Source organism: Thunnus thynnus, chromosome 19 (genome assembly GCF_963924715.1).
Source record: "Thunnus thynnus chromosome 19, fThuThy2.1, whole genome shotgun sequence".
NCBI lineage: Eukaryota > Metazoa > Chordata > Actinopteri > Scombriformes > Scombridae > Thunnus > Thunnus thynnus.
The window spans coordinates 23,742,794-23,769,714 of record NC_089535.1 but is presented as its reverse complement, the minus strand read 5'-3'; the positions used below and the strand labels follow the sequence as shown (position 1 = coordinate 23,769,714).

The 26,921-nt window shown below is 38.7% G+C and overlaps 2 protein-coding genes across 2 annotated transcripts; both read right to left on the bottom strand.

Moving 5' to 3' along the window:
* Nucleotides 1–2,888: 2,888 nt before the first annotated feature.
* On the bottom strand, nt 2,889–16,643 carry zgc:92275 (cholesterol 7-desaturase nvd). Its single transcript, XM_067574860.1, has 7 exons — nt 16,124–16,643; nt 10,870–11,058; nt 9,362–9,540; nt 8,979–9,104; nt 8,400–8,519; nt 7,837–8,013; nt 2,889–6,447 (listed from the first exon to the last, which is right to left on the bottom strand). Exons 1-7 carry the CDS (start codon nt 16,545–16,547, stop codon nt 6,286–6,288), a joined length of 1,377 nt encoding a protein of 458 aa, XP_067430961.1. The 5' UTR covers nt 16,548–16,643; the 3' UTR covers nt 2,889–6,285.
* A 2,969-nt stretch (nt 16,644–19,612) lies between these two features.
* On the bottom strand, nt 19,613–25,256 carry LOC137170885 (bile salt-activated lipase-like). The gene is made up of 11 exons (XM_067574509.1): nt 25,158–25,256; nt 24,513–24,660; nt 24,282–24,401; nt 23,985–24,182; nt 23,712–23,842; nt 23,254–23,361; nt 21,416–21,530; nt 21,004–21,190; nt 20,711–20,914; nt 20,031–20,240; nt 19,613–19,866 (listed from the first exon to the last, which is right to left on the bottom strand). Exons 1-11 carry the CDS (start codon nt 25,218–25,220, stop codon nt 19,674–19,676), a joined length of 1,677 nt encoding a protein of 558 aa, XP_067430610.1. The 5' UTR covers nt 25,221–25,256; the 3' UTR covers nt 19,613–19,673.
* Nucleotides 25,257–26,921: the final 1,665 nt, after the last annotated feature.

Sequence of the window (26,921 nt, the reverse complement as noted above, 5' to 3'; positions counted from 1 at the left end):
CTTTTGGCCACTTGGTGGCAGTTGAACAAGCTGAAAACAACACTGACATAACCCCTTTACGCCAGTCGGACACTAGCCAAATTTCTGCCAGAAAAGTTGTCGTTTGACGTGTAGTTTGAGGGGGGTTACAATGCCTCATCAATTGCCTGATCAATGACCTGGCTGTTGAACGATCAGTTGGGTGTCTGGCAGTTTAGAAATTTTAAAAGATTAATTTTAAACTGTAGTGAGTTTTTTAAAAATATTATTAGAGTAGTATTTCACATGTTATGGCTAAAACTGTAACCTTGAGACTGTGCTGTGATATAAAACTGAACTTTGTAGCAGAACTCTGCATCTTCCTGCCATGTGTAGGAGCCACAGAGCTACTTATATGGAGTCCTGATTGAACCTCATGAATGTAGGCCCAGTATGCACTTTCCTGTTCAACTTTCTTCGCCAGCTAGTGGCTAACTTTGTCTGCCGGGTGATGCTCGGCAGGTAGTGCACAGGAAGTTTATCAGAGGTTTTTAGCTGAAAACAGCTGCTACTGGAAACAGGGTTGATGAGAGTGTAGAGTTGGTGGTCATTTTCTGTGGCTTTGTCACTACAAGTGACCTCTTTCATAGTCATTTGACCCATTGTTAATATAAAAAAATATTGATGAGTGCAGCTTTAAAGTTAAATCTAAACTTCCAAATTTCCATTGTGTTTGAATTTTGATTTCATAATATACAGTAGAGAAGCATACAGAATATGTTTGTTGAAAAAGTTTAGTTAAGCAGAAATCTATTCAGAGTTATCTATCATCTAAAAAAACTACATACAGTACTGACAAACAAAACAAGGAAGAAACAATCCAGAGAAGCACCAATTCCAGCTTTCATCATTGCTCCCTCCCTCTCTCTCTGTCTCTCTCTCTCTCTCTTTGAATAAATAATATTGATATAAAGGATAAAATTGTAGGGCCAAGTTTCCTTCATGTCCGCTATGAAAGGAGATCAAGATGGGGTTTGTTGCTAAGAATATGCTGCAGCTACAACAGAGATCATCCGAGCTGTTCTGATGAGAAGTAGGTCAACATAAGACCCAGAAAGATATGAAGAGTTTTGATCCAAAGTCAAACCTCAATTATCCCCAGCACCAAACCCTACAAAGCTGCAGCACTCTTCAAAGAAAACAAAAGTCAGAGATTGACAAACTCATAAGAGACTCCTCTTAGTCCTAGACATATTTTAGAAATGTTGTGCGATAAACTTCTTGGTACTTTTTTCCAGGCGTTTGCAATATTAACGATGAATTCTGCATGTGCACCTGCAAATCATCTTATTTAGGAGTCAGTTTGGCTTTTGCCAACTCCAAATTGGATGTTTTCCATCTAATAGACTGCCTTACAGACCTCAGTCCAAAGGTAAGTCTGGAATAATCAGGTTATGTGAAATGAAAGATAAGAAATGAGGTTAATAAAACAACTGTAGAGTAAATGACATTTGACATTGAATTATTGTTTGAACAAAAGCCTCAAATAAAAGGTTGTATTCCATTATGTGTGTTCACTGTTGAAAGTGCCAAAGAAATGTACATTGTATTCCCCAAATGTCATTTGTCTGTAATGGCACTTAAATCGCTAACAAGCAGTTAATTCAAAGCCATAAACGGTTTCGCAGTAGTCAGACAGCTGAAGTCACTCAAATGATTATCTACAACCTTAGTCATTACCGAAAAGTATGGATATTATTATAGCAGGAACAACTATGTACAGGAAACAACCCAGCAGCGCCATGAAGAGCAGCAGGAGAGCAGTGACAGAGAAGCAGAGGGAGTGTAGTTGCATCAGTCTCAGTCCTCCAAGAAGGCAGGAAGGATAAACGCAGCATCCACATATGTTTGTGTGTGCCTGCGCCTCCAGCTGTCTCTCTAGAGCAAAGCAGCATAACGGTGATGTTGGGACGGCCTGAAATTCAAGGCCAGGCCTGATGACGAGGTCCGGTCCGGGCTGGTAGACGCCGTCACTGTAAGATTCCTCCTGCAGTCTCCGGATCTCCCACTGTGGGCACGGGGTGGTCTGTCGACAGAAGGGGCACTGCAGTCGGCCCGGATCCTTGGCCTGCCTCAGGATGCCAGCTATACAGTGGTGGCACAGTGTGTGGTTACAGTTCAATAAGGTGACTCCGTGTGAGTCAAATAGCTCACTGCAGATGGGGCACTCGTGCCGGCTGCTGTCACTGCACAAACTCCTGACACTTCCACTGCAGCCAGGCTGATCCCTGCCAGCCGATTCCAGCTCTTGTGGAACAGATGTCTTTCGGTCAGCCCCATCTGTCGCTGTTTGCGTGTCTGATTTGTGATTCTCATCACGGTTGTCCTGATGTTTGTGCTGAAGCAGAGGCTGTATGACTGAGTCGCTCTCATTTTCTCGTTTCTCTACTCTCCTTGTTGTGTATAAAACTCTGAGATAAGTCTCCTCTGTAGCTGGCAGGTGCTTTTCTTCGAGTGTAACCATGCCCTCTTCCTCAGATTCAAAGACTTCTGCTTCAGCCATCCTTCATAACATAAAGATTTTTTTTTAAATATTTTTTCTCTCTGTTCAGTACAGTTAACTCAACTTTAACACAAGTTCAATGTACTGCATTTCCTCATTACAGCTAGTCTACTTCTTCCTGGACAAAGCTCAACTGAGTAAATTGTTGATGTAATGCTTTAGTAAAGCAAAGGCAACAGTTCTCTCCCACCATAAACCAAGATAAGATAAGTACATTCTCAGATACGCAGTGCCAAGCAATATTATGAGCTGCAGAGAAGTGCCACTGGCCAAGTAGTACAGTGAACATTTCACCATTCTGCTCAATTTAACATGCTAACGTATTCAGTGCAACGGAAAGATTTTGCCATTTCAGACATGCATGAGCAAACACATTAGAGCAGAGCAGACAGATTTATTCTGCATATTTAAATAAACATTACATCTGTAGATTAGCTAGTTACAAAAATACATTTTAATATTGAAAGGAAACAGAAGGGAGGCGTTCATCTGATGTTCATATGAAGTATTGTGCTTTTTAACATCACTGGTTATTTACTTTGAAATGTATCTCTCTTCTATGACCACCTGACAAACAGAAACATGGAAATTAAAATGTAATGTCAGCCAATCCCACATAACCAACCCCCACCCGGCAACTGAACATTATTGCTTTTATATTTTTGTCACATTTCAAAGAAGGCACAGCAGCATTTAATAAAGATTCACAGCATTGTCGTCATCAATGATTAAGTCAGTAATGAGTCATGTCTGTGCAGAGTAAATGAACAAAAAGAAAATCTGAATCAGCATATTGCTGTCTTACAGAGACAGAGGTCTAGAGGAGTAATGTAAAAAATATGACAGTGGTTATATTTACATGCACGTTAATAATTTGATTATAATGCGATTAAGGCAATAATGCGAGTAAAGCAGAACCCATGTAAACACCATACTCAAATTATGTTAATGCGATTATGCTCATAGTCCAAGTAAGCATAATCACAGTAAAATATGTGGATTACTTTTTTGGGGCCAGTCAGAGCATGTATACAGTCAAATTACTGAAACTCTGATAAGGGTGCGCATAGGCAACTGGTGACGTAGTGCTCCATGTGGTTGTAGTGTTGACAAATGTGATGATGGAAAGCAAAACAGAGAAGAAACAACATTTCTGGAAGTTTGAGGAGTTGTACATGATGACATGTATGGCGTGCATGGAAGAATAAACCCCAGCCGGGTTAACTAGAGCCGTCATGTGTTCATTATTGACTTAAAAGTAATAAACATAACAACAGGAAGTAAACAATGCTACTAAATGTCACACCTCTCTTTATATAATCCAACTAACTTTATGACACATGTAAACAGGATTATTAAAGGGAGTTGTCACCTTCGCAATCATGCAAACATCATAATCGCACTAATGTCTTAATCGCAGTATTGGCCATAATCACACTACTGTGCACATGTAAACATCCCCACTGTATCAAATGATCAGACAGAAATGAATGAATTTAAATAAAAGTTTTCAAAGTATAGCTTTGAAAAATATCAACAAGAAACTCGTGAAAAAGGACATCAGGAGATGAACTTTTTTTTAAAAAAAAAAAAATACACTAATGCAATAATCCTTTATAACTCATGTGGACCAGAGAGGTAACCCTACAACAAAGTTTTTGTATGCTGATATACATTAAAGGAGGACATATTTTCTTTTAATACTATTCAATTCAGGTCAATAATTTTTGTGTACATTATAATTTCACAACAATCATCATCTCTCATAATCAAAGGACCACCTTATTTGTCACCATTTGTGCCACATTATCTTACTACCTGTATGTACAATTATGCTTGTTAAAGGAATAGTTCAACATTTTGGGAAATATGCTAATTTGCCATTCTTTCCAAGAGATGAGAAGCTAAATATAATGTCTGTGCAGAGCACAATGCTGGAGTCTGGATGTGGTTAGCATAGCTTAGCATAAAGACTGGAAGCAGAGGGAAAACAGCTAGCTAGCTTGGTTCACCACTACACCCTACCACCACCTCTTCAGCTTACTAAGTTATCATGTTGTATTTCGTAAGTTTATTTCATACACAAACAGAAATAAAAACAATTGAAAATTGCGATTTTAGGAGTAGGTATGTGCTGTAACTATTTCTTCACAAAGTCAGTTTCACAAAAAATAAGCATCCATGCAGCCCAGTACTGCAGCATGCCACAGCAAGTTGTCAGATACAGTTGGTGAGCACATAGTTTAGTGGAGGTTTATGTACAGGCACAGTAGTATCAACCTGCCAACTTCATGACGAGACTTTGCTAAGCTGCGCACAGTCACTGCACCCAGCTGGTATTTGGCCAAGAAATTGTTCCAGCAATTGTTAAAGAGTTAGCTTTAGAGGTGCTGGTGGGCATATTTTTGCCACTTTGAAGAAAGCTGGGCTAGCTGTTTCCTCCTGCCTCCAGTCTTTATGCTAAACTAAATTAATCCATTCCCCGCTTCAGCTTGTTACTTAACACAAAAGGTTGATATCAATCTTCTCATATCACTCTCTATTCCTTTAATATTGACTGTAACTTACAAAAAGCATGTAGTCATTACTACCCTAGATCCTCCTCCTGATTATGCTGTAGTGGTATTTCCTGCATAATAACAGGAAATACCACTGATTAATAAAACTACTTAAGTTGTCATTGCACAATAGTCACTAGAAAATGTCTATCAGCCAAGGGCGGCGGGTAATGTAGGCTAGAGACGGCTAAGCCTTCCCTAAATTCAGAGTCGGACTAGCCATCAGGAGCACCGGGAGAAATCCCCCGCTCGCTATGTGGGCCACATTGACCAGCCCATTATACAAAACCAAAAGAGCAAGTGTGCCGCTTGAGCAGCCCATTATACAAAAACAAGAGCGAGAGAGATGCGTCATCAGCCCAGCAGCAGCACCCCCACCCTCGGGCGTCGGCTCAGCACCACTGTAGTAGTATTTGCCTTCGCCATGCTCAGCCTTACCCGCCGCCTATGCTATCAGCTCACTGTTGAGTAACCTGAGATATAAATGAGAAAACAAACACACCTGCAGTTAAACCTGTGACTGACTTTGATTACACATTAAAGATTGAAACTAACAGTGTGGACGGCCGGATTAATATTTTCTAAAGTCAAAGTAACACAGAAACTAATATCAAATGATAGCATTGTGAGACATACTACAGAAGAACCTTTTCGCTGATTAGTTGCTCAAATAGAAGCAGGTGGTTTATATTAAACTGTGTCAAACATGCTGAAACAGTCACTCAGGCATAGGACTGTATATGTAAGTATATAAATTATCCACATTTTGCAGAGTAAAACGGTATTTTGACAATCTTATGGTCTTCTTCTCAGTTACATCGAGGCAATTCTGGTGTTCTTAGTATTGCTTGCTTTGATAACTAGCACTGGTTCATCAAAAGTTCACATTTATGGCCTGAATCTTCTCAGTCAGTTACACTAATCCATGACAGCTTCAGGCACTTGCATATATGAGGCTGGAAAGTCCAATTATCCACTTAAACAAGAAGTTAAGGAGGATTTCAGGTTTAATGTAAGATTCAGGCCCAGAATGAATGAATGAATGCCCAAGACTTTCCCACAAACAAGTCAGGCCTCCTTTCTTCTTTCAATTTATTACATGCGAGATAAAATCCAACTGTGGACTCCCTCGTCTGAGACGTCTGATTAATGTCAACCCTGATCAGACATCTCTCTGCTGATCACTCGCCCCGTAGTCCAAGGAGGTCAGAAGTTTAAAGTGTCATGCTGGTACTGCAGCCGCGGGCTGTTCTCACTGTAGAATTGACTGAACCAGCGCCTGTGCTTCCGGATGGCTGAATCCTCCTTCACGAGAAGAGGCTTGGAGATGTACTTCTTATTGTTCCAGATCATCACATCCCGTTCAAACTAGACAAAATAAGAAAACAGGAGAAGGTCACTGGACATGATTGTAAACTGTGATTTCAAAAAGCTGTGAAGAAGACAAACGCTGAGTAAATATGAATATTTAAACAAATTTGACATGTATTGCATCTTTACATGCACTTAAAAGCATATTTGTTTGTACTCTCAGCACTTCCTCTATCATTTAGTTCTCGTGAGCACATGATAATCAAGTAGGTAGCACAGTTGCAGAAGATTTGAAAAGGAACAGACTTACACTTGAGTAGGACTAAGAATTAAACGTCAGCTGCTGAGATTTGGCAATTCATCCAAACTCCACCTCTTGGAACTACCCTCTAAAAATGAGTTTCCTTTGGTGGCTTGTACTACATCAGGAAACAAAGTAATTTGACAAAAATAATTCTACATGATTCTTTTAAAAATGATTCTTTGAGGCAGAAACACAATTGCCATGTGTTCTGTGTTTAATCACATTGTTTCTCTTGTATATCAAGCTGATAAAACTGTCAGTTTTAGAGTTCTGGGTGTATTTTTGGTGTCTGACTGCACAGCTATTAGTACAACCTTTGATTTACCATTCACAAAAATACTTTTCCCCATGTCTTGTGAGCCAATGTATTAGTTTTCACTTTACCACACAGCTAATTATCACATTTAATGAGGACTACTTACACCTTTTCTGTGATTGTGTGGTGTTACTTCTGGTGGCAATGAAGAGGCAAAATGAAATCAAAGGCAGAGTGGGAGGCAAATACACACAATAATCTCTTCACATTGAAGTTTAAAAGCAATTCTGAATTGAAACTGAAACTTACTACCAATAAACCTCAAAGTAGCAAGCACAATATTCATGCAGTTCAGCCACTTTTGATGTATACTCCCAAGATACACTATGATATAGAACAACTTTTTAAGTTGAATATCATATGTAAAGCCAAAACGCCACAGTTCCTTGATAGTTAGTCTGACTGTCTGCGGACTGCTGATAGAGGTACTCCTATTTGCTGATTTTTTGCCACCTATGGTGGCCGTAAAACTTGCAAAAGAAATGAAAGGTCCTCTCTTGAGCCAGTATTTGGTTTTTCTGGTCTGGGCGGTACAACATGGTGGGCTTTGTGGAAGAGGACTAGCTCCCTATGTAGATGTAAAGGGCTCATTCTAAGGTAACAAAAACACAGTGATTCTTATTGTCAGGCGATTATACACTGATTAAAACATACCTATGAATATAACATTCCATCATTAATGTAAATAACATTGCACTAACCAATGTTTTTTACCATTTTTATTTCTTTCCAGATATCACAGAACAACAGTGGGCTCAGTCCAGACTTTTGTCCTGTTGTTCTAGTGTATGTCACAATGCTAGCAGAAGGTCAGTGTGGGCTGTACCTGAATGCACTCTGCTTTGAGGATGAATTTGGGCACCAGAGGTGGGATATTGGACTGATAGAAGATAGTGTGAGAGACACACTGCAACAGAGGCTCCACTGGAGTCACACAGTGCATGATCACACCCCGGCCCAAAAAACTGTGGTCAAACAGCAGAAACACCACTCCTGGTCCTACCTGAAATGTAAACAAATTAAAAATAAAACAGTGACAATTTACGTCCATGCTCATCCCACAATAATGCTGCTGACTGCTCCAGCACACATCTACATCCATCGGGCCATGTACTGTTTTAGTAAACACTTGACGGCAGCACTAGGAGAAATCCTTAGAGCTGTGTCTTCAGAACAGCCAGAAGGAAGAGATGATGTTAACTTTTCATCTAAATTTAACAGCCGTCTAGAGAAACACAGTTCTGTGCTCTTGAGTTGAAGAAGCATAGAGCACAAGACAATATTAAACAACTACTAATTATATTATATTCTATATTCTGTCAATATAATTTACAATCAATCGCAGGGAATTATGTATAAACTGCATTCCTCATTTGAACTTTACTGTACCTGTCTGGCCACAACATGAATATCCAACAGAGACCAGTGGCATCCAAACACAGTTAGGGAATGTTTCACCAACATCTGAGAACAATGCTTGTTGGGCTCTGACTCTGGTTCCCATTGAACCTTGAATAAATACACACACACACACACACACACACAGACAAAGAGGCATTAATTTGTGTTGGCATGCTGCCATTAAACACAGAGTACAGCTGAGGCTGCTGGGAATGTCATTAGTTTTGCAGGTATTTTGTCATAAACTGAAGTATTGGACAAATAGAATTTTTGACCTGATGGTGCACTGGGTGAAAAGTCAGGGGATTATAAAATGAATATGATTCCTCTTCTGAGGAACATGATTGTCTTCCAATATTGTCATCCAATATTTGTCAAGACTTTTCATTCTTAAACCAGCTGTCTGACATTACAATCACTAGTATGGCGCAAAGTAGGTTAAGAAAAATGGTCATTCAGGTACATTTTAAAATCCTTTTCAAAAAAATAGCACAGATATACAACTCTACTCAATATACAAAGCTTTGAGGATTGCAAAAGCACCATCATCATTACATCAAATCTCACCTTCCAGTCATGTCGCAAAAATTCCCAGGTTTTGCTGTTTGTGTAGCGCAGATCTACTCCGCTGACGATGCCTGGTGTGTGAAGGTGAGCCAGATGAGCGATATCTGCTGCATTTTCAGGGATCTCCTAAAGGGAAGACAGGTCACCTTTATGTGACTGTGAAAAACATCTGCTCTTCCTGGTGGGGTTTGAAACTGAATTCATGTGTCATTATAGAAAGTTTTCCCTCCCTGCTCTCTAGCCAGCCACAATGAGGGAACAGGTACAATTTCTTTACACTAAACAACCACATTAATAATATATGAAGTTGTAGACACACCTAACAACGTCCTCAAACATACTAAAACATCATCATGCTGCAGACATAAAATCACAGTGCATACCTGTATGTGAGCATTGATGAAATGTTCAGTTCTCCCTCGATAGACCCACTCGCCCTTTGCAATCTCCTGCTGCTCTGGGATGGTCCACTGAGGATCTTCTCCATCACAGTGAAACCAAACCAGAATCTGAGAGTTGACCTCACAGCTGGGCCAGCAGCGCACATTGGCAAACTCCGGCACTGAAAGACAAATAAAATCTAAATCATTGTCTCTTTAGTGTGCATGCATACAAGGAAATAGGTAGGACTGTGTTTTGGCAATTCACTGTTCACCCCTAACAGTAGACATAAAGCTGTCTACAACATTGTTCAACCACAGACTATCAACATATGAAGAACAAATGCTGGTTTGTTGACTTTCACAACATAATGTTTAAACCAATAACACCATAGAAAACACCATAATCTAAAGTCATTACAGTATATTTACCATCCCAGAGGATGAAACCTGGACAACCCATCAGCTTGCCTCTGGTGCCACCCTCAGGTCAAATTGAGACTTGTGCACTATCTGCTGTAGGGAATCTTAATATTTTTGTTGAATCCTTGACCTCTCAACAAGCACCCATCTTATATATGTACATGTATGTACATATAGCATAAATTAATTGAGTCCATTCATACTTCTCAGAGAATTAACCTTTCAGAACTTTGACCTTGCATGGGCAGTGTCACCCTCAAGCCAAATTGTCAACATTAGACATTAGTACAGCTGGGGCTGATGGGAATGCTATTAGTTATAACTGTTGTACTATTTTGTCATAAAACAAAGCATTGAACAACTAAAATTTTGAGCCGGTGGTGGCTCTAGATCAAAAGTGATTTCATAGAAATCCCTCCCAATAGTTGTTGAGATATTTAAATCACAAATGTGAAGCCAATGTCGAACCAGAGGAAAATTCAGGGGATCCAAAGTTATTAGAATTCATCTTCTGGAAATCATGAATGTCTGTACCACATTTCATGCCAATCCATCAAGTACATGTCAAAATATTTCACTGGAAAAGTGAAAAATATGATCTGCTAATGGCTCTAGAGGAAAGGTCAGAGGATTACCAAACCAATTAACATTCATCATGTGGAGACTATGAATGTGTGGACAATATTTTATGGAAATCTATCCAGTAGCTGTTGAGATATTTCAGTCTGGACCAAAGTAGTAGACCGACCAACGACCTGACAGCAATGTTGCCATCCCTAGAGCAGTGTCACTAGTATGGCGAAAATTCTTTACATTTAACTGATAAGGCTCTAAGAATAATAACAGCAAAATCAGGATTTTATATTGTGGCAGTTTCATGAGACAAAGTTTAACTTTTAGTTTTATTTTACTAAAAACAGACGGAGGAAAAAGTAAAACATGATAAAACATGAATTAGCATTTAAGTTATAGTAAATAATTTTGTTGCTTACTTTTTAAATTACACACCTAACCAAGGGGACATAATAGTGTAGATACATTTTGAAAAATACAATGACCAATCATTGGACATCACCTTCAATTAATACCTTTTTCTGCATAGGGGATCCTCACACACTTGCCATCGTTACCCTGAAACCGCCATCCATGAAATGGGCACTCTATGCAGCTTCCCACAACCCGTCCTCCTACAGCCAGGTTGGCACCCAGATGAGGGCAGTAGGCATCCACCACATAGGCCTTCCCATCCTGGCCCCGAAACACTGCCACCTGCTCACCTAGGAGGATTAATTACAGTGGGGACAAATGTAAAAAATATTTTCTCGAATGAGCCACCGCTTCAGAACACAATGGTAACATCATGAAATGTAGGAAATAAATTAAACACAAACAAAAATCTCACTTTTTCTAATGTCTCTCTTGGTGGAAATTAAAAATTGTTTCATTAATCATTAAAGCCCATATGGGTAGAATTTATTTTAGCTTCTTCATCAAATTATTTTGATGGATCAAGTTTCTGTTTGTAGAAAAATTTGAAAGCCCCATCATGCATTGCTATCAACTAGTGTCTTTCTTTTCACCACACACTATACTTTAAACAGTACACATCATGGCTTTAAACAGATGTAGGCAACAGTTTTAAATGTTTCTTTTGCCTTGTTCCTCCCTCATCCTCTGTCTCTTTTGCAATGGTTAAGCACTAGCAGTTTGAAGTCACTGCTTTATATAGATACACTTTAATTAGTCTTGATTGGTCTGATTAGGTTCAAGGGATAGACTACAGCTATGGTATGTCTTGGGAATCACTTTGCATGTTGCATGCTTAGACTGAATCTGTTTCCAGTCAGACACCACACCTGGGGATCTCTACCTACTGTATCTACTGTATTTGGCTTAACATTTGGCTGACCTACGGTGCTCAGATTGCACCCAGATTAGCAGAGGCTGGTTGACGGTGGTTAGGAGTAAGCCAGCTCTAGCAGTGTCTAGTCAGGGTAAATCTCAGTAAAATTCTGAGAAATCCAAAATAAGGTTCACCAAAAGGAGGGGTGACACAGCAGCACACTGCTGCCCCTTGAGAGTTGTGGGGCAGAATTGAACTACAGCCCAATGTGAGAGAACTGCACGGGGGAAAAGACACACTGAGCAGAATTTAATATACTGTAAATGGATGACAGCAGAGAAATGTAAGGAGTGAGGCACTGCGGTACTTCAAAGCAAGATCCAGACCCTAAAGGAGGCCAAGTTTTGATTTGAGTCAAAAGAATTTGGGACAGTAAAATGGTGGGGCTGGAGGTAGAACTTTTGCTGAAAGGGAATACAGGTGGAGAAAGGTGAACAGATGGATTTAAGATAAGAAAAATACAACTCTGTCATATCTACTGTATATTACGCATCATGGACAGAAAGGCATTCATGTTGTTTGTAGAAAAACACAATCTGTACTTCATCGTTTAATGTTATCCAACATGCACAGTACACTCTGTGGTTTTCTGGCAATCCATCCTCTCTTTGGCAATTACTGATCTGCAGCACACTTTTAGTGTGTAGGAGATTTAAAGGAATAGTTTGACATTTTGGGAATTACACTCATTTGCTTTCTGGCAGAGAGTTAGATGAGAGTGATACTATTCTCATATCTATCCATTAAATAATGAAGCTACAACCAGTAGCTGGTTATCTATGGTTAGCATAAAGACTAGAAACAGTGGGAAACAGCTAGCCTGCGTCTCTCCACCTACCAGCATCTTTAATTAACACGTAATATCTCGTTTGTTTAATCTGTACAAAAACCAAAGTATAAAAATGACAATTTGCCACTTAAAGCGAGTTATGTACCGGACAATTTCTTGGCTGGGAGTAATAACTTGCTTTCTACTTCCATTAGTTGCCTGGCAACTGCTGAGAGCAACTGCTCTGCTTACTAGTTTTCAGGAGCTTTTAAACAAATCTCAATCTCCTCATCTGTGGATGGAGTTTGCTCAGTTGTCATGGAGATAGATCTGTTGACATGCAAGCTCAGTAGCTGTTTTTTATCATCCATATCAATTTTAGCTATGCTACTATCTGGCTCACATGTCAACAGATTCATCTCCATGACAACTTTGCAAACTCCATCCGCTGATGAAAACAGCTCAGGAAAAAGCTAGCAAGCAGAGCTTGAATTGTTTTTTCCACTTATCACAGTAAGCAGTTTTAAGTTGGAACACTGAATTAGCGCTGAAGCAATCAGTTGATTGATCAGCCAATTGTCATAAAATTTAAAAACTTGCTATTTGAAGACATAATTTTTCCCAAATTTAAAAATATTTTATGGATTACGTGATTAATCAAAGAATAGACAGATTAATTGGTAATAATCTTTATCAGCAACTAGTTATTTGCAGCTGTACATTGAATCACTCTGCAAGAGCAGGTGTCTCTTTTTACAGGTGGGTATCTTTTTCAGGTAGAAAACCTTTCATGTTGTTTGTTGTTGTTTGTTTATTGATGGCAGGTGATATGACTGACACATGAAAGCACCTTGCCCTCTTTGAAACCTTTTTGAACTCAAACTCAAAGAAACTCTCTGAACAGATCAAACAGTCCCATCACATATCAAGACCAGTATGACACATTTAAAATGTGAAACACGTAACTGTTTTAAATCAGGTGACGCAATGGAAACATGCCAAAATAGATCACATATCAGCATGAAAACAATCTAATTTAAGATCTGCTATCAAGCAACACATACTGTATTAAAAAAATGACATATTAAAAGCTTTGATGCTGATACAGGATAGATTGTCTGTCAGATCACCATAAACACTCAATCAAAGAGGCCTGCTGAGTGCTCCTGAATCAAAATCAATCATAAGAGACTGTAGCTTAGTAGTAGTTTTTAAATGATAAATATGTTTTAAATATTTTTAAATATGTTTAATATGTAATTTTGGTCAAACTTGGTTCTCATAGTAAGCTTTATTAACATCAGGCTGCTGACTAACCCAACATCCTGATCTTTCAGTTTTGGGAAAATCAGTTGTTCTATGATACAACTTGCAAATAACATAAATATCACTGTCAATGGTTAAGGAACAATAGCAAAAACAAACTATTCAGTATAGAGGACTCCTCTGTGTTGTGTTACTTAGCTGTATACTGCACACAGCAATATGCTTAAATTTGAAAATGCATTTTTATGTACAGCTAATTAACATGAAGATTTCATCTGGGCTCATCCAGCATGGTATGAGTTGAATACTCAGTATGAAATTAATTAAACAGAAAAACTAATATGCAACTATTTTTATTTTCAATTCATCATTTCATTCTTGATGCTTCACTGTTTCATATATATATATATTGACTGAATAATTTGGGGTTTTGGTCAGACAAAAGGAGCTATTTAAGGATCGAGAAAATAAACATCAGATTAATCAATAATCAAAGGAATTGTTAGTTGCAGCCCCACTGCCATTAAGTGATTAAGTGATTCAGTGAATATTAGTAACCACAACATTGCCTCCAATACACCTCTAAATCAAACAAGCAGTTTAAAGCTTGTTTGACCTGAAACAATGAGGCTTTGTTCAAAAAGAAATCGTTACTGAGCAACAAAATGTACAGACTCCTCTAACAAATACCAAAAGCCATTGTGTCTGAAATGTATACTTTAAGTACCAAAAATCTCTGTAATATGAGCTTGTCTCTACTACAGTATCCCGGCAACTTGGCTTCACTACACCTACTGTACACATCTGAAACTGACAACCATCAGGGTTGTTAGATATTTTAGAGATGCCGAAGGTGTTGTACATGCTTTTATCTCCTTACACCTTGATTGTTTCAACAGCCTTTTCTCTTGTCTTAATCAAAAAACCTTGAAACGACTACAGACTATACAGAACAGCTGCCAGAACTAAGAGGCATGATCACATCATCACACCTGTTTAAGTCACTTTACATTGGCTCCCTGTTTGTTTTAAGGTTGATTCTAAGATATTCCCTTTAAGGCTCTTCATGACCTGTCTCCAGATTATATTTTAGACCTTTTAATCCCTAATGAACCTTTGCATAGTTTGAGATTCCTGGGCAGAGGTCTTCTGTCTTCTGTCTAGGCTGAAAACCAAAGGAGACAGAGCCTTTGCCATCAGAGCTCTGAGGCTCTGGAACGACCTGCCCAAGGAAATCAGGCTGTCTGAGTCAGTGCCTTCTGTCAAGTCTCTCCTTAAAAAACTTTCATCAGAAAGCATTTCCTGATTTTACATGAGCTGCCTGCTTATTTTACTTGACTTCATTTGTTTTTAATTTCATGTTTAATATTTCTAATTTTATGTTTTGCTCCCTTTGTGTTTTATAATGGGGATTTTTTTATGGCTTTTAGTTCATTTTAATCTCTCTGTGTTTGAAATATGTTTCGTTTTTATTGTAAAGCACTTTGTAACTGTGTTTTGAAAGGTGCTATATAAATAAAGTTTATTGTTATTATCTTTATTCATTAAAATTTGAAATTTAACAAATCTTAATAAATCTCAAAAGAAAAAACAGTCGATTTACAATTTGTGGCAACAAATCTCTTGTGGCAGTCTGCTAACTGTTCCTAGAGTCCACTCTAAACATGGAGTATTTAGTTACTATGCTCCACAGAGGTGGAACAAATTTCCCGAAGATAGACGTGCTGCTACTTTGACTGCCTTTAAAGCCGGTCTAAAACTTTGACGCACGCCTTTGAATACCTGAAGTATTCGTGACTTGTATTCCCATCTTTACGAATCTAATATTAATTTCTTGTTTTAAGACATAATGTAAAACACTTTGAGTTGCCTTTGCGTATGAAATGTGCTCTACAAATAAACTGACCTTGCCTGTGATGAAATAAGTTACAGCACCAGCTAGTCTCATTAAAGACTAGTGTATCTGATTAACTGGAGAGGATACAGAACATTTTTAGATAAGATCCTACAGACTCTGGCACTCTTGTTCCAGTGTCTCCTGGTGGTCTTCAAACCTCACCTGTCTGCATCACACATTTAGATTCAGATGTTTTAAATATGACATCACTCTGCTACACTGATCACTGCAGCAGCTCAGGTAGATAGAGGTGCACTGTCAGCATCATCACTTCCTGTATATTACCTGAGCCCCTCCTCACCTCAGTCTACAAGCTTTCAGATTTAAATGATGCTATTTGTTATGTCACAGAGGGATTTGGCCTTAATAAAAGACTTATTTCAATGTTGTTTTGTTATTATGGTCATGTTTGTCCAGCTTTAACAATTGAATGCGTCACACGCTATTATGGGAGCTGGTTGTTTAGTGTAATTAACCCATGTTTTTACCACTGAATTTGTATCATACCTACTACAGAGACATTTTTGACCTCGCCCGTCTTCAGCATGTGTGAGTCCAGCACTCGGTACCAGCCGTTTGGATACACCGGAGGTAGTTCTCCGGCTTTCCTCCTGCGGCGGACCTGGTTTGCAGCCTGCGCCTTGGAGCGACCGTCCTCGGCGATGTATCCCACATCGTCGGGTGCTTTGAGCAGCTCCAGGGGGCAGAAGAGCAGCCTGTACAGCCAGCCCGTGGCGAGGAGGGAAACCCCGGCGATGATGCAGACCGCAGCTCGCGCTGGAGCACCGAGCAGTCCAGTTTCCCTCCATGTTGGGTACCCGATGCTGACAGAGCCCTGCGTTTCTCCACCTTGCATGACAAGCACTGCACATATTCCCAACCCAATAACAGCAGCAGCCACCTTCCCGGTGAACATGTTCTGACTGTCCATCCTGTCCCTATAGGTACTTATCAGCGTACTGTAAGCATCAGACACTTAAGGCATGATGTGTCGCCTAGGTGGCACGCATTGACACGGGTGCTTAGAGACCAGATGCCCCACTTTGTTTAAGCCACACCCAGGTCCGGCCCTGCCAGTCTGGTGGCCCTAAGGTGAACGTTTATTTGGGACCCCCCCGCCCCCCTCTTTTTTCTAACTATGTAAGAAGAAGACATACCCATGCAAACACATGGAAAACATGCAAACTCTGCACAGAAAGGACTTGGGACAGCCGGGGTTCGAACCCCAGACCATCTTGCTGTGAGGCAACAGTGTCGTGATGCCCAGTTCAGATTAATGTCACACATCTCTGAAATTAGTTTTACAGTACAACACTTTTTTTGTCCACATACAGCGAATGCAACACACTTAATTCAGAAGAGGTATAACACAATATGTCATATTCATGTCACGTATTATATGTCTATAAAACACTGACAAATAGGTCGTCACACAGGCACAAGCTCAGCTGAAAATCTTTCAGTACAAGCAAAAGCACTAAAATGATCTGGTCCTGTGGCCTTCCTCAGATTTAATGGATAAGGGTGCTCATCACTTTTTCCCTTTGTCAAACAAAATAATTAATCCAATCAATTTAATGACTGGTTTTGAATGTGTCTCATATAGTCTAGCAAATCTAACTGTGTATGCAACTTTTTTATAACCACACCAGCATTACAGAGGAAAAAAAATCTAATTTAATTTACCTTATAGAAGTAATGCTCACTCTCCTTACCCGGGATGGCCAGAGAGGCCGAACACAACAGTGAGAAAGCATCTAATTAATGAAAACACAACTTCAGTAGAGGCTGTTCTGTAGTCTTTAATCACATTACATTATCTTCATCAGCAGATGGATTGACTTTAAAGCCAACATTGATGAGGTGTACTTAAAATTCTCAGAAAAAAATGAAAGTGTGAAAACCTACATTTCCATGACAACCATGTGCTGATGAAGATCATTTGATCAAAAGCTCCAGAGCAACTACTAAATGGATCTGAGGTGAGATTAGATCAATAAGATGTATCATTCTGTCTTTCATCGGTGAGGAAATGAATCACTTCTTCAATCAATATATATAATTGACACTATGATTAAGGGCACTATTTAACATCAACACTGAAATCTTCTAAATACTGCTTCTATGTTTAGAGTGAATAATTAGCAGAGTGCCACCAGGTGATTACTTCCATTAATCAAGTCTCTTACCTGGCATGCCCATGTTGAAAGCCTTTGCTCTGGGCTATAGCAGAGGCTGTACTTTCTTAAGAAAGTGTGATTCTATGGCGTAGACAAGAGACCAAGTTTTTGTTTTATCAGTCAAGAGAGTTTAATCAGGTACAGTATTCAGCCATGGTACAGTAACCTCTCAGGACCATTAAACTTGTTCAGACTACTATGAAAGTTATAGGGAGAAAAGAACTGCATTCTCTTCAGTTTCTATATGAAAGTGTGTGCTTAGAGAGGCATAGAAAATAATAAATGATCCATCAACAATAAAGTATATCATCTTATCTTATCTTATCTTATCTTATCTCAGTTCCTTGTATGCATAATATCTATTAGTTTATATTTTACATTAATTGAATTTATACTATTTTTTAGTTTAATGTGGTGTAAATGTGAAAATGTAGGCCACCAGTATAATCAACCTGATTTGTGCTCACTCATGTGCTGCATGTGCCCTCTTGTGGTCTTGTCTCAGTAATGCTCTGGAGAATGCAGAGATAATATGTCAGCTTTATTGTTACTGGAGCACAACAGTACATTTAGTGTACAAGGACAATTTTTAAGTTATTCTTTGTTTTCTTACAGACTTCACACACACACATGAACACAATCAGTGGAAATGGACTACGTGCATTTCATGGAAGCGACTGCTTGGACACCTTGGTACCTTGGTACTGTAAGTGTAGGACAGATATGGACTAATGGTGCAAACTCCCTCTTTCTATGGCAGGCCATAAACAGTTAATGTGGTTCATGGAAGCCACCATACTTGAGAAGGGTGGCTTCATGTAATGTGTCACCTGGATGAAACCATGATTCTTGTTTATTATTAAGGCTTGGCATACAAATGGTTTGATGAACAGGGATCTCACACTCATAAAGTCAATATTGATAATAGTGGATAGCACAACAGGTAATAAGGTTCAGAGGAATAACATTTCCTAATAGAATGGGAGGTATAATGACTAAGAGGGTGGATGAGTATATCTGGAACCAGTTTGGATTTCTATGGGAGGAATGTGCCATATAAGAATTGAAAAATTCAGAAAAAATTCAAGGGTATAACAATACAATCACTTTAAATAAAATGTACTATTCATGGATGATTCTATTAAACATTTCCAAACTCTGCACCAGTATACCCCATATTTTAGCACTGATCAATGAATTTGAATCTAATCTGGAGAAATTCACATACTTGGGCATCAAACTTACTAGAAAGTATTTTTCTTTATGAGGAGCAAACTTACTCCTTTGATTGCAAATTAAGCACCAATATTCAGTTTTGGAAATCATTACCCATATCCCCTTTAGGTAGGGTTAATGCCATCAGAATGATCTTTCTCTCACAAATACTATACCTCTTTCAAAATGTACCAATATTCCTCCTGAAACATTTCTTTAAGAAACTGGGCCATTATGCTACCTTTTATTTGGGACTACAAAACTCGCAGAATAAGTAAATGGCATCTGTAAAGGCAAGACAAATGGTGATCCGGCCTTGCCTGATTTCCTCTTTTATTACTGGATGGCCAATTTAAGAACTTCTGAATTTGAGAACTTGTGGCTCTAAGTTGTGGCTCTGGAGGAGCTTTGTCAAGCCTGAGAAAATAACCCTGAGAAAATGCTAGAATGTAGGTTCCAATGTTTTTATTAAAACATGTTTAGAAGATTGTGCAGCCTTATAGCAGATGTCTGCTTTCTAATGTGTCTTTGCATCTTATTTAATACTTTGTCTATGTTTATTTTTATTATCACAACCACAGAAACTCTGTTTTTCATTCGATTTTAGGTTACACACTTTTATTTGTCTCTTTTAAGTCTCTTTTTTAAAAACTCAAAATGCATCACTCTGCATCTGTGACACCATAAGATGGGAGGCTGGGAAGGGTGCTGGTCCAAAGTCGTACAAAACGTAGCCTCATTTCTTTTTCAATGGAGCTCTCATTCATCTTAGCATTGATATTCAGGAACTGGTGTCCAGTGCTGGTAAATTCAGGCCAGGTCACAGGCACCTTCATGTTTCCTTTGTTGGGATCTCTGCGAAAATAAGAAAGCATCCATTAGAGAACAGTTTGGTATTTCCAGGACTCAAAGCAGAAAATTGATCTAATCTTAATCACTTCTGTCCATGTGTTGTGATAAAATTATCTTCAAGCTGTTAAAATTTTTCAATGATGACACGCATGCGTAGTGTGTTTTACCCAGTTCTAGCAAAGTTAGTCCAGTAGGCAATCATGTAGCCAGACAGGTCTCTGTGTCTGTCCCCATAAGCCTTGGGTGTGGTGAAGGGTTTGCCGAACACATACTGCAGGTCATCAGCATGGTCGGCTCCCACCCAGTCATGGTAAGGTTTGCCTGGTCCAGCCATTAAACTAGGCTCAGACAGCTGGTAGGAGTAGGTACGGCCAGACCTGTTAAAGACCATCACAGTGTGTTTAGACTGTATCTGTCCCACATTACTATTGCAATAAACTGGTGATGCCAGTCTCAAACTTTGCCCTTAACTTCCAAAGTCAAAAAAGAAAACCAAACCTAATTTCTTTCAAACATTTTCGAAATTATGATCTCAAGGGTAAATTTCATGAGAGTGCAAGATCAGGTGCAGCATTAGATAATTTAGAGCTGTCAAAGGTTGAAGAGTACTTCTGTATAACAGAAGCTCAAAGAATATGTTGAGTGAAGCACCCACGTCTATTGTCCATAGACTAAAGGCCGTATCTCAGCACTGAGAGAGAAATGTATCTTGGTTTATAGCTCTTCAAAAAGCTTATTTGTGTTTCATTAAAATTGTTCATTAAAACTCTTTTATTGTATTTATGTATTTATGTCTTTTGTTGTTATGTATAACCTCTAGAGGAAAAAAAATACCACAAAAACTGACATGGCGTTAGCAGCATGAAGGTAAATGGCAGTCTGTATAGGAACCAGGAATATGTAGTCAGTCCCAATGTCCACAGCAGTTCTCTTAATGGTGTCCTGGCTGGGTGTTGATCCCCAATTGGATGAGTATTCAGCAAAGGCAATGTCCAAACCAGCTTGGCCCTTCTCTTTGGTATAAGCAGCAAGAAGCCGCTTTACATCTTCTCTGCAGTGAAAATAAGGTAGAGAGCTCTGTTAGTGAAATTACTATGCAAAAAAGCTATAAGAGCCCACAAAATAAAATGCCTCCCTTACATGGGGGTCTTTTGATTCTTGTCACCAAGAGAAGGAATGTCCTGTGATGTGAAGAGGTGCCCATCCATGTCATTAGCCCCTGCAAGGTAGTCAATTTCAGCAGCGTTGTGGAACAAGTTGCCAGGTTGATCAGGGAGGAAGTCTCCATCAACAACAGGAGACAGAAGAAGGTTTTCCACAGCTGGATCTGAGAATGATTGATACAGAATTAATAAACTGTCATCTTATTGCATGCACATTGTAATATGTTGGTAGCTTGCTAGCTCCCTAACTAAGGGAATCATTTTGTCAACAATGGTATGATCATCTTTTGCACGCTCTTTTGTGAACATTGCCTGATAAATATTGCAAATAAAGTAGATTGGCCAAATATCCCATCCATACTGCTCCATTGAAGGAAAATTATGCTCACGGTCTGGGGAGCCTTGTGTTATGGGGGGAGAAGCCATGGCGAGAGTCCCAGCATCAGTTGATTTCAGACAGGCCACCATTCTGTCATCAGTGGGGCAGCCGACCTTCTCAGCAACCTGAGTACATGGTAGGTAATCAAGCCATGTTTAAGATGCCTTCTCGCTGCATTTAGCTAGACTTTTATGATGTTATTAAAAAAAAACATGCATTTTGCTTCTTTAAAGTATAAAGCTGGTGATTTTCTATATTTTTCTTGTTGTCAACAAATCTCATGTGCAGAGCCAAACCAACAATGAACTCATCCTTACAAGTATTATGCATGTATCCAAAGCCTGACATATGTAATTCCTCTATGCTGTAGACCTCTATTGTTGTACATGAATAAACCTCTTTGTACTACATTAACATTTCTCAAAGAATTTCAGTATAAAGTCGAGGTTTTGTTATTTAACACAACAAACTAGCGAAGCTCTGTAAACAGAACCATGTTTCGCACATGCTCAGTGGTGTCTTTGGCCACTTGGGTTGGCAGAAACAAGCTATGAACAGAATATTTTTGTATTATTACCGTACAAAGTTGTTATGGTGAACTTGCCTGCCAATTTACACATCCAGTAGATACAAAGCAACATTTTAAGTTTTGTTTCTGGCTACCTGTCAAATGTAAGTTCAGTATTAGCTCTGCATTAAGCTCTGTTTTGGTCTCTGGCTCTTTAGCTAATACATGCTCCACTACGTTCACCACAAACTTTGTCTATTTTGTGCTGGGCAAATTACACTGACAATAGTGGTGAGACTGAACCAAAACAATGATCTGAAATGAGCTAAAACACTCCGAAGAGCTGAGGGAAACTGCAGAGTTGGGTGGTAATTCCCTGTGGATTCGTTCTTTATGTGATGTACCAGCATAAATCTTTAATCTGAATTAATATGAAAGAATCCATTTTACATATGAGTAGTCAAGTAATGCATTGTCAGTATAAAAAATATTGATTATAGCTGCTTTAAACTGTTGAGCTGAGGGGACACTTCTAAGATCGATGAATGCAAAGAGAAGGAAAATAAAACTGATCATAGCCAAACTCTTAATTGTGCTAAAAACTGCTCCTGGCCTCCACTGACAACAGTGAATGATGGTAGTAAAGGCTGCTACAGATAAGTACTGAGTATTGTATATTGAAATCAGGTTTAAAACCAGAGTTGTGTTCTTAATGTTAACTTATCATTTCGCTTTAAAACCACTGCTTTATGCCAAAAATACAAGCATGGTGTGCCTAAATCCTGTGATAGACGATTATCAATTCACTGATAACGATTTCACAGATATCTTGGTGCAGGCCAAATCTTAAAGCACTGACAGTGCCTATAAGAGATATTCAAACCCCATGGAATTTTTCATATTTTATTGCTTTACAACATTGAATTAAAGTAGATGTAATGTAGCTTTTTTGACACTGATCAACAGAAAAAGACCCTGAACATGAAAACTTTCCAGGGAAGAATAATAATTTTATGGGCATTTATTTGGTATAAATTGCATTGCTAGCAAGTTAACCAACTTACTTAGCTGCAAATTTGATGGTTAAGACATTCACTGCATGTCAATGTCTATGTGGCATATACTGTATAATGTATATGTAACTCATATATACAAGATAGTGATAATTCAGTATATCAGCATATGTTTTGATTATCAAAAGTCTAAATCCAATACCCATCTACAGTATATTTGTACCTATTCATATCTCTATAATCACTTGGGGACTTATGTGGGTACTTTTTCGTGACACCAGCACACATCTCTATGGTATCTGACAGTGACAGAGATGCAGTACATACCTCCTGTGCAACCTTGCGTGGGTTCCTGTTGAGAGCCCAGGGGCAGAAGGCAACACCACTCTGAGAGATGGCTCTCTTGAACAGCCCTTTGTTGTGGGGAGAGAGAGTCTGTGTAGTATAAGAAATGTGACTTATATTTATGTTTATTTTACAATTTGCTTTGCTTAAGTAATGGAAATATGAACATGAAATGTCCGTTTTCTGGTCTTAAACTAATCAGTAATTAATCAGTAAAAGGCATATTTGTTGTTGTGTAGGCAAGAATTATAAGGAATACTTTAAAAGGGGGTGTAATGGTATGTAAAAAACAAATGTTACTTTATTAACCATTAATAAAGCCATTATGACAACTGATTAACCCTTATGTCTACTCAGAAAGTTGTACCATGTTTGGTCTGATTTCATGTCAACTTAGTGTATTTTACTTTGAAAATAAATTTCTGCTGAGAGCTTCTCACCTGGAAGCTGACACTAGCTCCACCTGCAGACTCTCCAAAGATGGTGATGTTGTTGGGGTCTCCTCCAAATGAGCGAATGTTCCTGTGCACCCAGGCGATGGCAGCGTGCTGGTCCCACAGACCATAGTTTCCTGTCGTACGAGCAAATACTGAGTTAAAAGTGCATTTTTTCCAGTAAACGAATATGGTGTAACACACTGTAGACACCTAGGAAAAAGGAGCAAATGTACAGGATTTCACCAGTTCCAGACAATTTCCTTTTAATGCACTCACCAGGTAACCTAGAGTCCCCTGTGCTGAGGAAGCCCAGGGTTCCCACACGATAGCCCACTGACACCACAATAACATTGCCCTTGTCTGCAATTTCCTGACCACTGTACAGATAGTTGTTGAGAAAATTTGGGCCCATAGAACCTCCAACCATGAAGCCTCCTCCATAAAACCAAATCATCACTGGGAGATTTGATGACACTTGGGAGGAAAAAGAGAAGCAATTTTATTTTACGAGCAACCACATCTACTGTATCAATTAATTCTAACATTAACATGTAGTAATACAAAAAATGCTACCGTGTCGGCCATGAGGAACCCAGATGTTGAGGTAGAGGCAGTCTTCACTACCAAAAGTTGAAGTCTGGAGCATGCTGATCTGGAGACATCTCTTGGCGAACTTTGTTGCCTTCAGTATGCCTGGGGATTTTGATTCATAAAATGAAAATGCTTAATGTTTCAGAGCAGCTATTTATGCTATGCAAATAATACATTCAAATTTTCAGCTTTGCTTTGTCAGTTTGAATGTACCGTCCCAGCCAGGATGAGGTTTGGGTTTCTCAAATGTTCCAGGCTTGGCAGCAAAGGGAATTCCTTTGAAAACATCCACTGAGCGGAAAAGACCAAGGGGGATATTTTGTCCCCGAACGTCGCCACCTTCTGTGTGCACCACACCCAGCTAGGTAAACAGTCAAAAGAGAGCTTTCGCCTTCAATGACAGTATATCCCAATGATAGCTATTCTAAAATGTAAATGACACAGCACTAACACATCATGACATCTTTAAAAGATATTAACATAACAGAGCAGAATGTGCATGTTGTATATTGAAGAATTAAAATTTGAACCTAGAGAGTTGGTTGAGAATAAACTATTAAATTGCGGATGGTCACTGTTGACAAAATGTGCTTTTGAGAAATTACATGTAATAGTACATTGTTACAGAATTTTCCTCTTGCTGCGAAAGTTAAACTGTATGTACGTGTGTTTGAGCAGCTGTTAAATTTCCATCTGATCATTCGCAAACACAGACAGTTAAGAAAGACACTTTTTACCACCAAATTAGTCAAACATTTTCAAGCCACAACGAGCAGATTTATCACTCTGTGCAGATCTTGTATGCTTTTAATTCACATATTCACGTATTAAACATGAGATTAAATTCTGCAGACTTACAGAGGCTGCTGAGGCCGTTCCCAGAGACAGAACAACAGCAAACAAAATCTTCAACTTCTCCATGGCTGTCCACAAACTAGCGAATGGCTCTCCGGGTGCTTATATACACAAGACCCCTTGCAAGAGAATAAATGGTAAACGTAGCTGTTTACTCATATTATACAACCTTTACACCAATACTGTCACCCTGTGTCCAACTGACCATGATGTGACCTCTGAACTTTATGGGAAACAGCCTGGTGTAAACCTTGCCAAGCCACAAATGTATTCAAAATGGAGTGGACAATATACTGTATAACTTCATCCCCAATTACTGACAGACGACAAAATGTTGAGTCTACATACTTTAACATTTTGAAGCCAAAACTAATTCTTCTGATTGTCCTATCAATGTTCTGTGATGGGAACTAAAATCCTTTATGAAGAAAGTTATCTTTTTTCAATAAAACTTTAAGCTCAAACACCCAAATATAAGATGTCCCAATAAAGCACATTTTCAAAGAAGTTGAACATTTTACAAGACTATTGTTGTTTTCTTCTTTGATATTAGGAGTAAAAATGTTTACTTGTTGAGTCCTTATTTCTTATGTCACTAAAATAATATTGTCACACATTGCAATACTGAAAAATACTGAAAATACATTAACACATGGAGGAGCAAAAGCCCAGCAGTCCTTTTAAAGCTGGAAATGAAGCAAAGCTGCTGTCGACTCACAGAAACAGGTGGACTGATTCACAGATTAGCCAACAACACAGATAAGATAAAACTCTGTAATAACCCCACACCTCTAAAGTGCTACTGTTGAGAAAGGTATTTGAAATGTAGTATTTTGTTCTATTTAATGCAGAGCTATTCAGGAGTCAAACATGTAAATTGATTTACTAATTTTATTTAGGCTGTGCTATAGGAGAAAAACAAAAACATGATGGAGACATACCTAATTTGAACTCTTTGTCATTTTGATCTATGATGTATTTGATGATGCATGTGTATTACTGTGTTTTTCTGTTGTTGTTTTCAATTAAAAGCTGCATTTTTAGTAAACCTCTCACACAGACCTTTTTGAATAATATGCACAACCAACTTCAAGCACAAAACACACAATAGATTGCAAACCTCTGTCTGTGGTATTCATAGATGTATTGTTATCTAGACAGAAAAATTATGTGTGTTTTATTGAATAAAACTGCACGTGGATGTGTCACTCCAACTTTTGGAACCATGATGTATTGATGAATTAGTTATTGTTTTGCAATCACAGTCAATTAGTACAACAACAGTAAAACAATTGGCTGCTGAATAGTTCCTTAATTAAAGTAACTGTTCAATTCACTGTCATATCACAAAGTTTTGTTTGTTTTTTCTTCCTCTTTGAAGCAAAAAGGTGTGGCATCTGGTATCTCCCATTTTAATCTTTCAATTGTCTTAATTATTTGTCTTAGGTTCATTAACACAGCCTCTCTTTTGTTTCTTTGGCATGGTATCTATGTCTTGGCAGTGATAATAACCTCTGAAGGCCTTGTTTGAAACGAGTAACAATGAAACAATGGAGAAGCTCTTAATTTGCATTGCTGAAACCTTCGCCTCTACCTTGTCAACTTGCATTTAATATGCAAATTGCCTTAAACAATCAGCTGTGTTGCTATACAAACTTATATTAGGCTAACTGTATGCTAGCTAACACAGATAGAATGATAACAAAATGGCAGTACAATCTGAATATCAGGCTAATAAAATACATCCATATCATTTTTTATTGTCTG